The sequence below is a fragment of the Podarcis erhardii genome (assembly GCF_964252035.2).
Source record: "Podarcis erhardii genome assembly, chromosome: 18".
In the NCBI taxonomy this organism is placed as follows: Eukaryota; Metazoa; Chordata; class Lepidosauria; order Squamata; family Lacertidae; genus Podarcis; species Podarcis erhardii.
Window position 1 is genome coordinate 748379 of NC_138516.1, and position 13028 is coordinate 761406.

At 47.6% G+C, this 13028-nt stretch overlaps 1 protein-coding gene across 4 annotated transcripts in view; it reads left to right on the plus strand.

Moving 5' to 3' along the window:
* Window positions 1-12019, plus strand: part of LOC309333067 (guanine nucleotide-binding protein G(I)/G(S)/G(O) subunit gamma-7) — a 111834-nt gene extending 99815 nt beyond the window's left edge. For all 4 annotated transcript variants that reach the window (XM_081846518.1, XM_081846519.1, XM_081846517.1 and 1 more), the window contains exons 3-5: window positions 640-667; window positions 8541-8656; window positions 9641-12019. In XM_081846518.1, coding sequence (XP_081702644.1) covers window positions 8576-8656; window positions 9641-9766 — 207 coding nt within the window. In that variant the 5' untranslated portion in view covers window positions 640-667; window positions 8541-8575 and the 3' untranslated portion in view covers window positions 9767-12019. The remainder of the gene's footprint in view (window positions 1-639; window positions 668-8540; window positions 8657-9640) is intronic.
* The last annotated feature ends 1009 nt before the right edge of the window (window positions 12020-13028 follow it).

A 13028-nucleotide genomic window follows, 5' to 3' on the forward strand; every position in this document is an offset into this window, starting at 1 on the left:
TCTCCCATAGAGCTCAGAATGTATTAGAAAAATTATATAGAAAGGTTTATTGTTTTGTGTACATTCAAATGTAAGATAAAACATATACAAAGGGACTTGACAGGAAGTCAAAGTTGAAGAAAAGATTTTGGAAGATAAAAGTGGAAAAATATTTACTTTCATTATTATCATTTTGTATCGGGGTGGGTGTGTAGGTGTCTGCACATATGTATATTGTTGGATGCAGTATTTGGGAGGAAATAAGACGGTAACTAAATATTGATGTATGTAATTTTTATTTCTTAATTATATTTAATGGTGGTATGGCTGTATTGTTTTTGTAACATAAAATCATTCACTAAAAATTATTATTATTTTTTAAATTCCCCCATAGAGCTTATACCCTGCTGAAATCCCCTCGGTGCAGAAAGCTGTTCAAGGCGCAGGAACCCGGAAGCAGAAATGAGAGAGCAATCTGAATCCAAGCAGGGGTTGGGGTGTGTAAAAGAATTTGGGACCCCCCTCCCCTGCTGGCATTTGGGCAACCTCCTTTCTCTCCCACCCCCCCTCAAGCTCTGTGTCAGATTGATATTTATCCCCATTCAGAAAATAAAATAAAAAATGTAACCTTTCCTCTCTCTTTCCCTGTCTCCCTCTCAGGTGTGTTCCAAGGACGTTGGAAGAAAAGGTATGTTTGCAGGTGGCTGTGGAGCAGCTTCTGTAATGGGGTTTGGATTGGGATCTTATTCCTGGGCTGCCTTCTCTCAGGTGTGTTGGAGGCGGCGGTTGGTGACATTGACCTTTTTCTCTTGCCTGTGCCTAATGGACTGATCTCTGGCCGTGAAGGGGATCCAGGGACTGGGCAGAGATGGATGGTTTTGCATCAGGGGAAAGGGGTCTGGGGTCTGACTCGGGAGAGGGGAGCAGCGATTTGTGGAGACCTGTAGCAGCCAGGAGGCAAGAGTCAGAGGCCAGGGAAGCTTCAGAGCGGGAGGAAGAGGAGCAGGAGGCAGACTAGGCAAGGGAAGGGACGCCCTCTCCTGCACCACTTGTCTCCCAGAACCAGGAGGGGAGTGACAAGGGAGGAACAGAGGGCGTTTCCATGCAGGCGCAGTCTCCAGCTGTGTATGCGCAGTCCCTCAGGGAGAGAGACAAACTGGTGGAGGGAGAGTGTGTTGAATGGTTTCTTGAAATGTAAAGGTTCATCATTGTTCCACCCGATGTGTATGTCTTTAAGGGGCCAGGGCCAGGGCCAGAGCAAAATAACGAGACCCAGCTTTACCGCTGTGAAACATAGCAGGTGCTGCTGAGTTGTGTTCATCAAGCTGTGTCAGCAATTGGGTCTAGTATATAAGGAGCAGCACCTAGCTCTCTCATCACCCTGGGGGATGGGTTGGTGGTTGGGTCTGGTTTGTTGTTGATGTATTTAGTGTATTTTTTTTAAGCTGACCTAACCTCTGTGCATGTGCAGAGTTCATGTCTCAGCAATTTTTTTATACCATTTAAAATGTTGCATCCTTTGGCTAAATTACCATTTGAATAAAGGAAGGGAAGGGTAAGGAGTAGATTTTAAAAATAGGGTTAGATTTTTTTTAAAAAAATAAGAAACTCAGCAATTCAAGTATTCACCAAAGCTAGCAATAGAAGTTGAATTTCTGTTAACTCAGTTCTAAGGGATCATGTTTCCTTCTCATCTGGCCAATATTGTTTTCCTGTAGCCCAAGCAAAGGGAGCACAAAATTTTCTGCCCTTTATTTATTTTTTAAGTCTATTTGCCAATACTTCTGCAAAAAATTTGTCATCATTGTTTAGTAATGATATGGGTCTGTAATTTTTTATATTCAATCTATCAGTGTCGGGTTTGGGAATCATCGTGATATGTGCCTCCTTCCAAGTGTCTGGTATCTTCCCTCCTCGCAAAATGCTGTTCATGACCTCGCATAACACCAGAGTTAATTGATCTTCTAAAATTTTATAATACTTGGCCGATAATCAGATTAGTTTGGGTTCCCATTTTTCCTTAACATAGATCACTACCCCTCTTTTTTTGTTCACGTTTGAGTTAATAAACTCAACCCCAAACCTTTTATTTGTCAAAATATGTTTATGTTTTTTGGCCACATGCGTTTCCTGTAAACAAATTACATCAAGATTCTTTTTCTTCAATACATTCTCAATTTTATTCCCGGATATAGATTTATATGACACTCTACATAATATGAAAGCTGATCCTTACAATGCTTTTTTAAATATCATTTTAAGTCATTCTTTAGTAATAAGGAATTCCAAGTGTATCCAATACCATCTGAATTGCTTGCAGAGGATCAACAATCTCTTTTATATTACCTTTCCTTAAAACCCATTCTGGTCTCTGCCTTGAAACTATTGTTGTCCTTAGAGGAGTTGCTGGGACAGAGAAATGCCCATTTTTGTATGCGGCCAACTTCTGTTTGGCAAGCATTCTTCGTGCATCCATTTGATGTTTCCGTGCTGGGAGTTGAAACAGGCTCTGAAGGCGAGTACCTACTCGTGAGCTGCCTCGGATCTCAGAAGCTCTTCTTGAGTCCTTTGAAAGAAGAGCAAGCAGCTGGAAGCTATTTCCAATTATTTTAGCTTCACAAATTTACCTAAATAGTCATTAACTTTCTTCCATTCTTCGTGGTGTTCCTCCTCCTTCTGGTCGCGGACTCTTCCGGTTAGATCGGCTAGCTCCATAAAATCCATCATCTTCATCTGCCATTCTTCTACTGTTGGTAATTCTTGAGTTTTCCACTTTTTAGCTAACAAAATGCAAGCCGCAGTTGTGGCATACAAAAATAAATTAACGTCTTTCTTGGGCAATTCCGAACCTATTATTCCAAGAAGAAAGGCCTCTGGTTTCTTTATAAATGTATATTTCAACATTTTTTTCAATTCGTTATAAATCTTTTCCCAGAAGTCTTTCACCTTGGGGCAGGTCCACCACATATGAAAGAATGTTAACCAGCCTATTAACCAGTATATTTGCAAAAAAATTATAATCCACATTAAGTAGGGAGATTGGTCTGTAGTTTTTTTACGTTGGATCTATCCTGACCCTGTTTAGGAATCAGAGTAATGTAAGCTTGTTTCCAGGTTTCAGGTACTTCCCCCCCCCCAACCCCGTAAAATTGAATTAGATATTTCTACCAGAGGTTGTATAAACCAGTCTTTCAATGTCTTACAATATTTCGCTGATAGACCATCAGGTCCTGGTGTCTTGCCAAGTTGCATTGAATTTATTGCATGTTCCACCTCCTGACTTGTAATTACGCCATTTAGTAGATTCTTTTTATCCTTCGGAATCCGTTGCAGTCTGTTGTTCTTTATAAATTGCTCGATTTTCCCTAGATCTTTTTTCTTTTTTATACAGTTGCTTATAATATTTATGAAAGTTTAGATTTGAAGGGGAAAGGAAGAGTTAAAGAATTTTGGTTGCTGTGGTTTAGAGCAGTGTTTCCCAACCTTGGGTCTCCAGCTGTTTTTGGACTACAACTCCCATCATCCCTAGCTAGCAAGACCAGTGGTCAGGGATGATGGGAACTGTAGTCCAAAAACAGCTGGAGACCCAAGGTTGGGAAACACTGGTTTAGAGAACCCAGCCCACTACCCGTGTTTCCTACTTATACTCACTTCTGCATGCGCTGTTCCTGGTGATCCCGCGATCTCTTGACTGGTTGTTTAAGGCCGGCCTGATCAAGCTTTGCTTCCTCTGGTTAACCCCGCTGGACCTCCAGTTATTTCCAGACCCTGGGATCGATGGAGGACTGGTTATTCCTCTGGCAAACTGCCTGGTGCGCGCTGGATCACCAGTCCTTCCTCGCTTCCAGAATCCGGGTAACCAAAAGTCCCTTCAAGCGTGGTCGCCATCTGTTGTAAATAAAAATATGCCCTTTTCCCTTATGGGGTATCCAAGAGCCCATATAGAGTCCTTACATAGGTTCCCTATTGGTAGGAGAAATAACAGAGGAGGCAGGAGGGGAGGCGGCGTAATGGCAGCATCTCGGCGGCCTGAGGCCAGTTCTGGATGCTGCTCTTTGGAAGAAATTTGGAAGAAATTCAGAGGAGGGCAAAGAAAAACAATCAGAGATAAGTGGGGAGACAGAGGAAGCCCCTGGGGGAAAGTGTGAAGGAGCTTGCAGAGAGAGGTTCAGCTTGGAGGGGCGGAGGCAGAGAGTTAAGACCTCAGCAGGCTTTGAGGCCCAGCTGTTAGAGAACCAGAGTTGGGAGGGGTCCCCAGAGGTCATCCAGCCCAGCCCCTGCAATGCAGGACTCTCAGATAAAGCATCCCTGACAGATGCCCGCCCAAGCTCTGCTTAGAAACCTCCAAGGAAGGAGAGCCCCCCATCTTCTCAGGGACCCATTCCAGACAGAAAGGGCTTCCTCGTTCTCAGCTGGATTAGTGACCCCCACTCCGGCCCCTTCTGCCCCACTGCCTGGTTGGCTGGTGGCAAGAAGAGGCCAGAGCTCAGCACTGTGGGGCGGCAGCCCCCGGCAAAGAAGACAAACCACCCTGAGTTCTGCAGGTGAAGGGTGGTGCACTAGTAATAAACAACAACAACAACAACAACAACATAATAATAATGAGACCCAGGACTTACGGTACCTTGGTAGCTTTCGCCTTGGTGCTTGTGCTGGGACCCGCCTCCTCCTTCTCCCCTTCTGCGATTGCTGGAGAGGGAGCAAAAACACCCCAGAAGTCACAGCTGAGCAGGGGGGGCCCAGGGCGGGGGCCCAGCCTCTTAAGCAAGGGGTCTGTGGCCAGAGCGGAAAGGCTGGCCGAGCCAAGGAGAGAGAGAGAGAGAGAGAGAGATGGCCATCCAGAAGGAGAGCCAGGCTTTGACCTTGTTTGCCGCCCTTGCTCCTCCCAGAAACACGGCTGCTGCTGCTGCTTTTGGACTCTCCTCAGGGCAGGAGACCCACCTGCTGACCCAGTTCAGGCGCCCTGAAGCAGGATTGCGACCCACCAGCCAGGCGCCGCTTTCCCAGCCGTCTTCAGGGAAGACCTGGGAAAAGAGCCCTGCAGCTGCAAGCTCAGGCCCAAAGTCCAGTCCAGCCTCCTGTCCTCACGGCAGACCAATGCCCCTCAGGACCCAGGAATCTAGATAGACTGCCTCTGGACCTGGAGGCTCCATGAGGGCCTCTGAAGAAGCTGGCTGCTAGATCAGACCTGCCCCCTCCATCCTCACACAATATAGGGTTGTGGAGGTGGACTGCCTCCACTGTACAAAAGCAGTGCAGGATTTCTTGTTCCAGAAAGGAAGCAAAGACCACACATTTTCCAGCATAGGAACATAAAGAGAGCCCATCTAGTACAGTCTCCTCTTCTCCCAGGGCCAACCATGTGCCCACTGTGGGTTAGGGCATGAAGCTTCATAGTATAATTTCAAGTCTGGCAGGGCAAAGCCCCCTCTTTCTTTCGCATCCGTTAACAACTTAAACTGAATTCTTGGCTTTTTACCCTGCCAGATAAATTTTGAAATTGTTCTTTGCCATTCTTTAAAAATCATTGTCCCCTTGATTATTGGAATTGTCTGAAATAAAAATAGCATCTTTGGCAGCACGCTCCTCTTAATCGTTGAAATTCTCCCCCAGAATGATAACTTCATTCGACCCCACACCTCTAAGTCTTTCTTTATTCCATTCCACACTGGCACATAGTTATTCTGAAACAAATCAATACTTTTGGGGGTTAAGCAGATTCCCAAATATTTAACTTTTTTCACCACTTCTATCCCTATATGTTGTTGCATTGTTTCTATCATACCTTATTGAGTTTAAGAAAATCTCCAGGACCATTATGAATAACAATGGTGAAAGAGGACATCCCTGCCTCGTACCTTTTGATATTTTTAATTCTTCTGTAATCATATTATTTACAATTAGCTTTGCTTTTTGTTCAGTATATATCGCTTTTATTCCATTATAAAAAAACTTTCCCACCTCCATATATTCTAAGTTTTTTAACATAAAATCCCAATATATGTTATCAAAGGCCTTTTCTGCGTCCACAAATATTAAAACCGCTTGTTTCTCGTTCCTGGTTGTCAGATATTCTAACATATTAATTATATTCTTTATATTATCTTTCATCTGTCTACCAGGAAGAAAACCCGCTTGATCTTTATTAATAAGTTCTGGTAGTATCTTTTTCAACCTTTTTGCTAAAATACTGGCAAAAAATTTATAATCTGTATTTAACAATGAAATAGGCCTGTAATTTTTAACTTGAGTCAAGTCAGAATCTTGTTTTGGAATAAGTGTAATAAAAGCTTCTTTCCACGTCTCCGGCATTTCTCTATCCTCTAACCTACCTGCTGACAACGCCTCCATTGCAAGCAGCTGCCCGACTCTTCCGCCCCTTCCCTCCTGAAAGCTTCTTTCAGCTAAGCCCCTTGCTATAAGCCCCTTTTATGGTTGGAAGCCCAGGGGGGAAACTACCTACCTACCTACCTATTATTATCATTATCATTATTATTATTACTACTACTACTATTTGTATACAGGTCTCAAGGCTGTTACAACATAAAATCATGATATAAAAAAACAAAATACATAAAACAAAAACAACCCAATCCCCCCCCCCGCAACACATTGCACCAGGGAGCCCAGGAGGGAGGCTCTGCTGCAGGGTATTGAACAGGGCAGGGGGGTCTCCTGTTTGGGGGGAGAAGCCAGAACCTTTTCCTGCCCTTTTTCACCTCGTCTCTGTGCAGCCCTTCAAGGCACCGTCCAATTGTCCTGGAACCTGTCTGCATAAAACAAAATAACCCCCCCCCCCCGCAACACATTTTTAAAGTTCATTGAATGTCAGTCAGCCAAAGGCCTGGTTAGAGAACCTAGACTTTATTTCACCTGGGTCAAAGACCCAGTTTGGCACATTTCTGTACATGCACACCGGCTGGGCACCTCAATGGTGCCCCTCTGGAGGCAAAAACCCCGGCTAGCCCCCGGCCCACCCCTAGCTAAGGCACTGGGTAGCCAATTTCTCCCATAGAACTTATACCCTGCTGAAAACAGAAAAGCTGTTCAAGGCGCAGGAACCCGGAAACAGAAATGAGAGAGCAATCTGAATCAGTTAACGGGAAAATCTGAGGGCTCCCTTGGACAAAAACAAAGACACCAACCAGGATAACTTGGAACAAAACAGCAGCCTGTAGGCTTGGCCTTTATTGATCTGTTGCAACAGGGTGCTCCCCTCACCTGCAGGAGAGAGGAGGGACCCAGAAAAACGGTGTGCAAGGCCTTATAAAGACTTTTGAAATTGCCACCCTGTAGATCAAGACCACCCCCAGAAACATCATACATACATCACAGAAAGGAGGGGTGTAACCTAAGACCACCCCTCATATACATCACACCTACATCACAGAAAAGGCGGTCTAAAACAGAAATTTGAATATTGTTTTTCTCCTGTCTGGCAGGTTCCTTGATTGGATTTCCTGGGGAGCCTGGCCAGTCTTTTGTAATGATAAATACTTAGTTCCTGGGCCAGGTCACAGGCTCACACCCTATTCAAACACAGACATGCCCTTAAGACAGGATTTGTGAAGGAAAAGACAATGGGGAGGCTTTTCCATTTTGACCTTGGAGAGAAAACATTTGGTCAGTTTAGGAATCAAAATGGTTCCAGGCTGGCCTTCCTGTGCTGATCTATGTATGTGCTTGGTTGGTACACTTATGAACATTACCATATATCTAAGACCATAAAATTCCTATCACAAATCCAAGCAGGGGTTGGGGTGTGGCAGGTCTGGGGCAGAATTCTTACACCCTGGGGGGAAAGCAGCATTGCTTTCTGTACAGCTTGACTCTGTGCAAGCTTCTCAAACACGGCTTTCTCCTGGGACACTGCAGAGCCACCCTTTCCCTTGATTTATTCCTGCTGGGCGGAACCGCTTTGAGTCTCGGTCCCCATGGACTGCTCCTTAGCACTGTCTCTGCACTTCAGGGAGGGGTGGGGTGGGCAATAATGTTATCGTAAAAAAGGGGAAAGGGAAGAGGCCTCCCTCTGAGTGAGTGAGTGAGTTCACTTACATGCTGGGTAGCTCAGTCTGGAGAGCAGGAGACCCTTAATCTCAGGGTTGTGAGTTCAAGCCCCACATTGGGTGAAAAGATTCCTGCGTTGCAGAGGGTTGGGCTAGATGACCCCTGGGGTCCCTTCCAACCCTACAATTCTATGCCATTTTCCCACAATGAACTGTGCTCAAAACAGCTTATAGCAAACATCCAAAACACAGAAACACAGAGCATGAGAAGTACAAATATACAAAATGCAGAGCATGTCGGAAGATTAAGAAATGACAAACGTAGCATAGCATTCTCCTTTGAAGCAAATTGTGCCTTCTAGATTTGTTTCAGATTGATAGCCTGTATTTTAAGAAAGGGAATGTAAATATTTAAGTATAAAGATACATTAGCAGAAGATGCCTGAGCTGCTCTTGCTCACCTGGGCGCCCTGAGAGGCAGGAGCAGGAGGGGAGTGGGTCACTCTAGGAAAGAAGGAAGCCCCACATGCTCTTCCTCTCCTTTCCCCCTTGCAGCATTCCAGGGGCTGACGCAGAGCCCATGGCAGACCATGTCGACCACTAACAACATCGCCCAGGCACGGAAGCTGGTGGAGCAGCTGCGGATCGAGGCCGGGATCGAGAGGATAAAGGTGCGCCAGGAAAGAGGAGGGTCACCTCCCCCCCCCACACACATGCACACCCCACAGGGCCCTCAAAGCTCTCCCAGGGGCAGGGGCTTCCTGGGCTGTCCAGACTACTTACGCACCCCACTCCTCATGCAAGAGCAAAGAGCCCCCCCCCCAGCTTCTCTGGCAATGGGGGGCTGAGTGTATCTGCCCACCCCTGTATCTGTCCGGGGTCTCGGGGAGCCTCTCTTGGGGTCTGGCTCCCAGAAGAGACCTTGGGACAGAAATAAAACTCTGGCTCCCAAACCCCATTGCTGCGCCTTCCAAGGTCTCCAAAGGAAGACGAGGAGGACAGGAAGAGAGGGGGCGGGGGGGGCATGGAGGGACCCCTGCTAAGCGTGGAGCTGAAACACAGCTCCCGTCTTGTCCTTCAGTGTTTCCATCCTTGTCTCATGGTTCTCCCGAGATTAGTCCCGACGCGGTTCCTGCCTTAAATAAATGGGGGGCATGGGCGTGGCCAGGATTTATGTTCCAGGGGCACGGGACACCCCATCCCCATCCTGTGCTCCATCTAGCAGATTCGGAACGAAATGTCTCAACAACAGTTGCTTCAAATTACTTCCTTTTTACCAGAAGTGCTCAGAAAAAACTGTCAAAATATTTCCACAATATCGACTTTTAGTTAAGTATTTTTCTTTATTTCCTTGACTGGGCGGGCACCTGCCCCCCCCCCCGCTATGCCCATGATGGTGAGGTGCTTCGTATTTCGGTAATCTGAAGCAGCCTCCCCCCCCCCCATCGCCAGCCCCTTTCCTACTAGCGGGGGGGGGGGGGGCGGCTCTGCCTCCAAAGTCAGAGGCAGCGATGCTTTTCCGTGGCCGCAGGCAGGCAGTCTCTCTTGTGCTAGAGTCCCACCTGCGGACTTCCCCTGGCACATCTGCACAGGCTGAGAGGGGGACCTGATCCTGCTGCTGCTCTCATTCCTCTCTCTCCTTCTTCCCCACTCAGGTCTCCAAAGCCTCCTCGGAGCTCATGAATTACTGCGAGCAGCAGGCCAGGAACGACCCTCTGCTGGTGGGCGTCCCAGCCTCTGAGAACCCCTTCAAGGATAAGAAGCCCTGCACCATCCTATAGCCTGCTCCTGCCTGGTCTGTCTCTCGGCGGCATTGGACACCCGAGGCGTGCCGGGGCAGAGAGGGGCTCCATCAGGGTGCAGACTGCACCAAGCCCAGGTCCGATTCTGACCCCCAGGGGGATCCCAATCCCGGGAACAAAGTTGGCCAGGTGGAGGAGCACAGGGGGTGCTTGGGGGGCCTTTTGGAAACCGCCCTGATGAGCGTCCGGTGGGCCGGGGTCAGCCTGGACGCCAAAGTTCCCCGCTTTGGCCCTTGGCAGGTGAGACCAGAGGTGTGGCTCTGTGGGAGATGGGCTCTCTGCACGTGCGTCTGCGCACTGTGCCCCTTTGCAAATGACCCACCCTGGAGTCCTTGGTTCAAAAGCCTCACAGGAGCAGTGGGGAGAAGGCAGGAACCATGACCTGGCCCCCGCCATTCCCCAAGGTGGCTCCTGCCTTGGAAGTGCCACGGACCCCCTGCAGAATCCCTGACAGGGCTGGGTGGGGGGCCAGGGGGCGCCTTCCTGTCCCCACGGAGGAGGAGAGTCTCCCTTCCTTGGGGAGCAGACCCCCTCCTGTGCACGCTCCTATCCTGAGCCCCTCGTCCTGCTAGGGCTGCGTCTCCCTGCATGAGTCCCCCATAAACAACTCCCTCGAAGGAGAGAGCGAAAGGCTCCTTCCTTGATGTGGGGGGAGCAGAAACTGGGCATCTTCCTGCCCCCCACCTGGCAAGGGAGAAAGGAGGTTCTCTCCTTGGGGGAAGAGCGGAGGGGACTCTGTGGACGACAGCCCTGCAGGAAGAGGCCGAAGGTGGCCTGTCTCGTGGGGATGGGGGGCAGGCCATGGGACCCCACAGCCCAGGCAACTGTTCCTGAAGGAAAGGAGGGAGGGAGCGAGAGAGATTGGAAAGGCCCCGTCCCAAAGCCCCTTGCCCCCTCGCTCTGCCCTGGCATCCAGGCCCCCGAGAGGCATCCCTACAGCTGTGTCAGGCCAAAGGGGCAGGTTTGCTCTCAGATGCCCCCAAGGGAAGGAGGCCTCATTTGGCAGTCAGTCCCTGCTGTCCTTGGAAAAGGAAAATGGAGGGGACACAGTGGAAGGGAGGGGGCAGAAGGAGCTCTGCTTTGCTCCTTTCCCTCCTGGGGTTTTTGGAGGAGTGGGGTTGACACGCCACCCCCCCCCCCATGGCCATGGTGTTGGTGTCTCCTCTGCAGAGAGTTTCCCGCGGAAGGAGGTTCGGCGGAAAGAGCCACCCCCTAAAGCCCCCCCAAACCCTGTGGCGTCTGTGTTCTCCACCTTGTCACACACTGAGCCAGATTGGGGGGGGGATCCAAAGGGGTGCCCCTGCTGCTCTGTCCCATTCCTTCCTTCCCTTCCTCGCCAGGGGGGTGGCCTTCTGTGACTCAAGCAGCCCCCCACCCCCAGATTTTTTCAGCCTTCCCTGGGCATCTCTTCCTCCTGCTGCTGGGCTGCTGACCCCTGAGAACTGAACCAGAGAATGTCTGCTCCCTGCCCCCCTCCACCTGCTTGCCCAGGGCCATTGCTGCACCAAAGAGGGGGTTTGGGCAGCTGGGCTGGGGGGCAAGAGAGAGATGCCCCAGGGCCGCCGCCTCCTCCTCGGCAACCCCCTCCCCACCCAGCTCTCCTGCCCCTCGCTTGCAAGCTCTTCCTTCTGCGCTGCTCCAGTTGAAGGAGGAGGGGGCACGGCTGTCCTGTCCCAGCACCCCACTCCGAAGCAGGGGGACCCCCCTAAAAACCCACATCTCTCCTCCGGAGATCCAGGCCTTACGTCCCCCTGACTCTCCAAAGGTGCCAATTTGCCCCCTTCTCTCTTTTTGCCAAACTGATGAAATAAGTACTTTCCGAGGTCCTCTTTTTAATTTAAGAAGCTTAAAATGCATTGATTTCAGAGGTGGTTTTTCTTTTTGGAGAAGAAAAAAAGAATGCCTGCCACACAGGTGTTTTGTGCTTTTGAATTCTTTCTCCAATTCCTTGTTCTTATTTGCCAAATCCTGATATTTTTGCCAAAAGCAAATCGAGATTTGTAAAGATTGTATTTCTAGGGAAGTGAAAACCTGTGTCCGTAACGTAGGCTTGATCATCTCTCTCCTCCTTGGTTTCCTTTCTCTTTTTGCCAAGCCCTTCGTCGTTCTTTTCTTCCCGTGTGCCATAGACCAGTTTCTTTCCTCGCACTGTGTTTAATATTTTGTGGAATTGCTGTTTAAAACATTAAGGATATTGATCACACAACGAATTAAAAACTCACTTTTGCTGGAGTGTCTCGTCTCTGCCCTTTTTCCAACCGGGGGGGGGGGGGCGGAATCTGAAAACTTCTATTTAGGGAATTGCACAGTTTGGGGGCCTGTCCACACCTCCCCTCTCCCCATCCTCTGTGCATCCTCTATTCCCCTGGGGAAATCCGTGCTGAATCCAGAGTTGGGAGAAAAAACTCAAGAAGACATCTGCTCCTCTTTAAAAAGGTTCCATCCTGCTTTCCTTTTTTTAAATGATTTTTATTAATTTTCCAGTAAAAACAAATTTATAACATCATTAAACATCAAAAACTCATCACGTGTCTTTTTTTCCTTTTAGACTTCCATCAACATGTCTGATAATTTTCCGTAATTATCACAAATCTTCACATTTCTTAATTTATATTGCACTATATATATCTTATCTTACCATGTTGTTGAAACAATATTTCTACCAAATCTTCTTACAGAGCTTCTTGAAAACTTATAAACATTATATCATTATCACAAATATTTTTAATATATTCTGTAAATTTACTCCAGTCCTCAGTGAATCTTTGGTCTCATCGGTTGCGAATCCTCCCTGTCAATCTGTCCAGTTCCGCATAATCCATTAATTTCGATCTCCATTCTTCAATCATAGGCATTTCTTCCTGTTTCCATTTCTGGGCCAGAAGAGATCTGGCTGCTGTTACTGCATACAGAAATACTTTCTGATCATTCCTTTTTATTTCACCACCTAATATTCCTAATAGAAATGCTTCTGGTTTTTTAACAAATGTATATTTCAGTATTTTCTTTATCTCATTATATATCATTTCCCAGAAGCACTTCATTTTTTTACATTCCCACCACATATGATAAAATATCCCTTCTTTCTCCTTACATTTCCAACATTTATTACTCACCTTATACATCTTACTTAATTTAACTGGTGTCATATACCATCAATATATAATTTTCATAACATTTGCTTTAATTGTGGTACATGCCATAAATCCCATCCCTTCCTTCCACAATTTTATCCAATCAT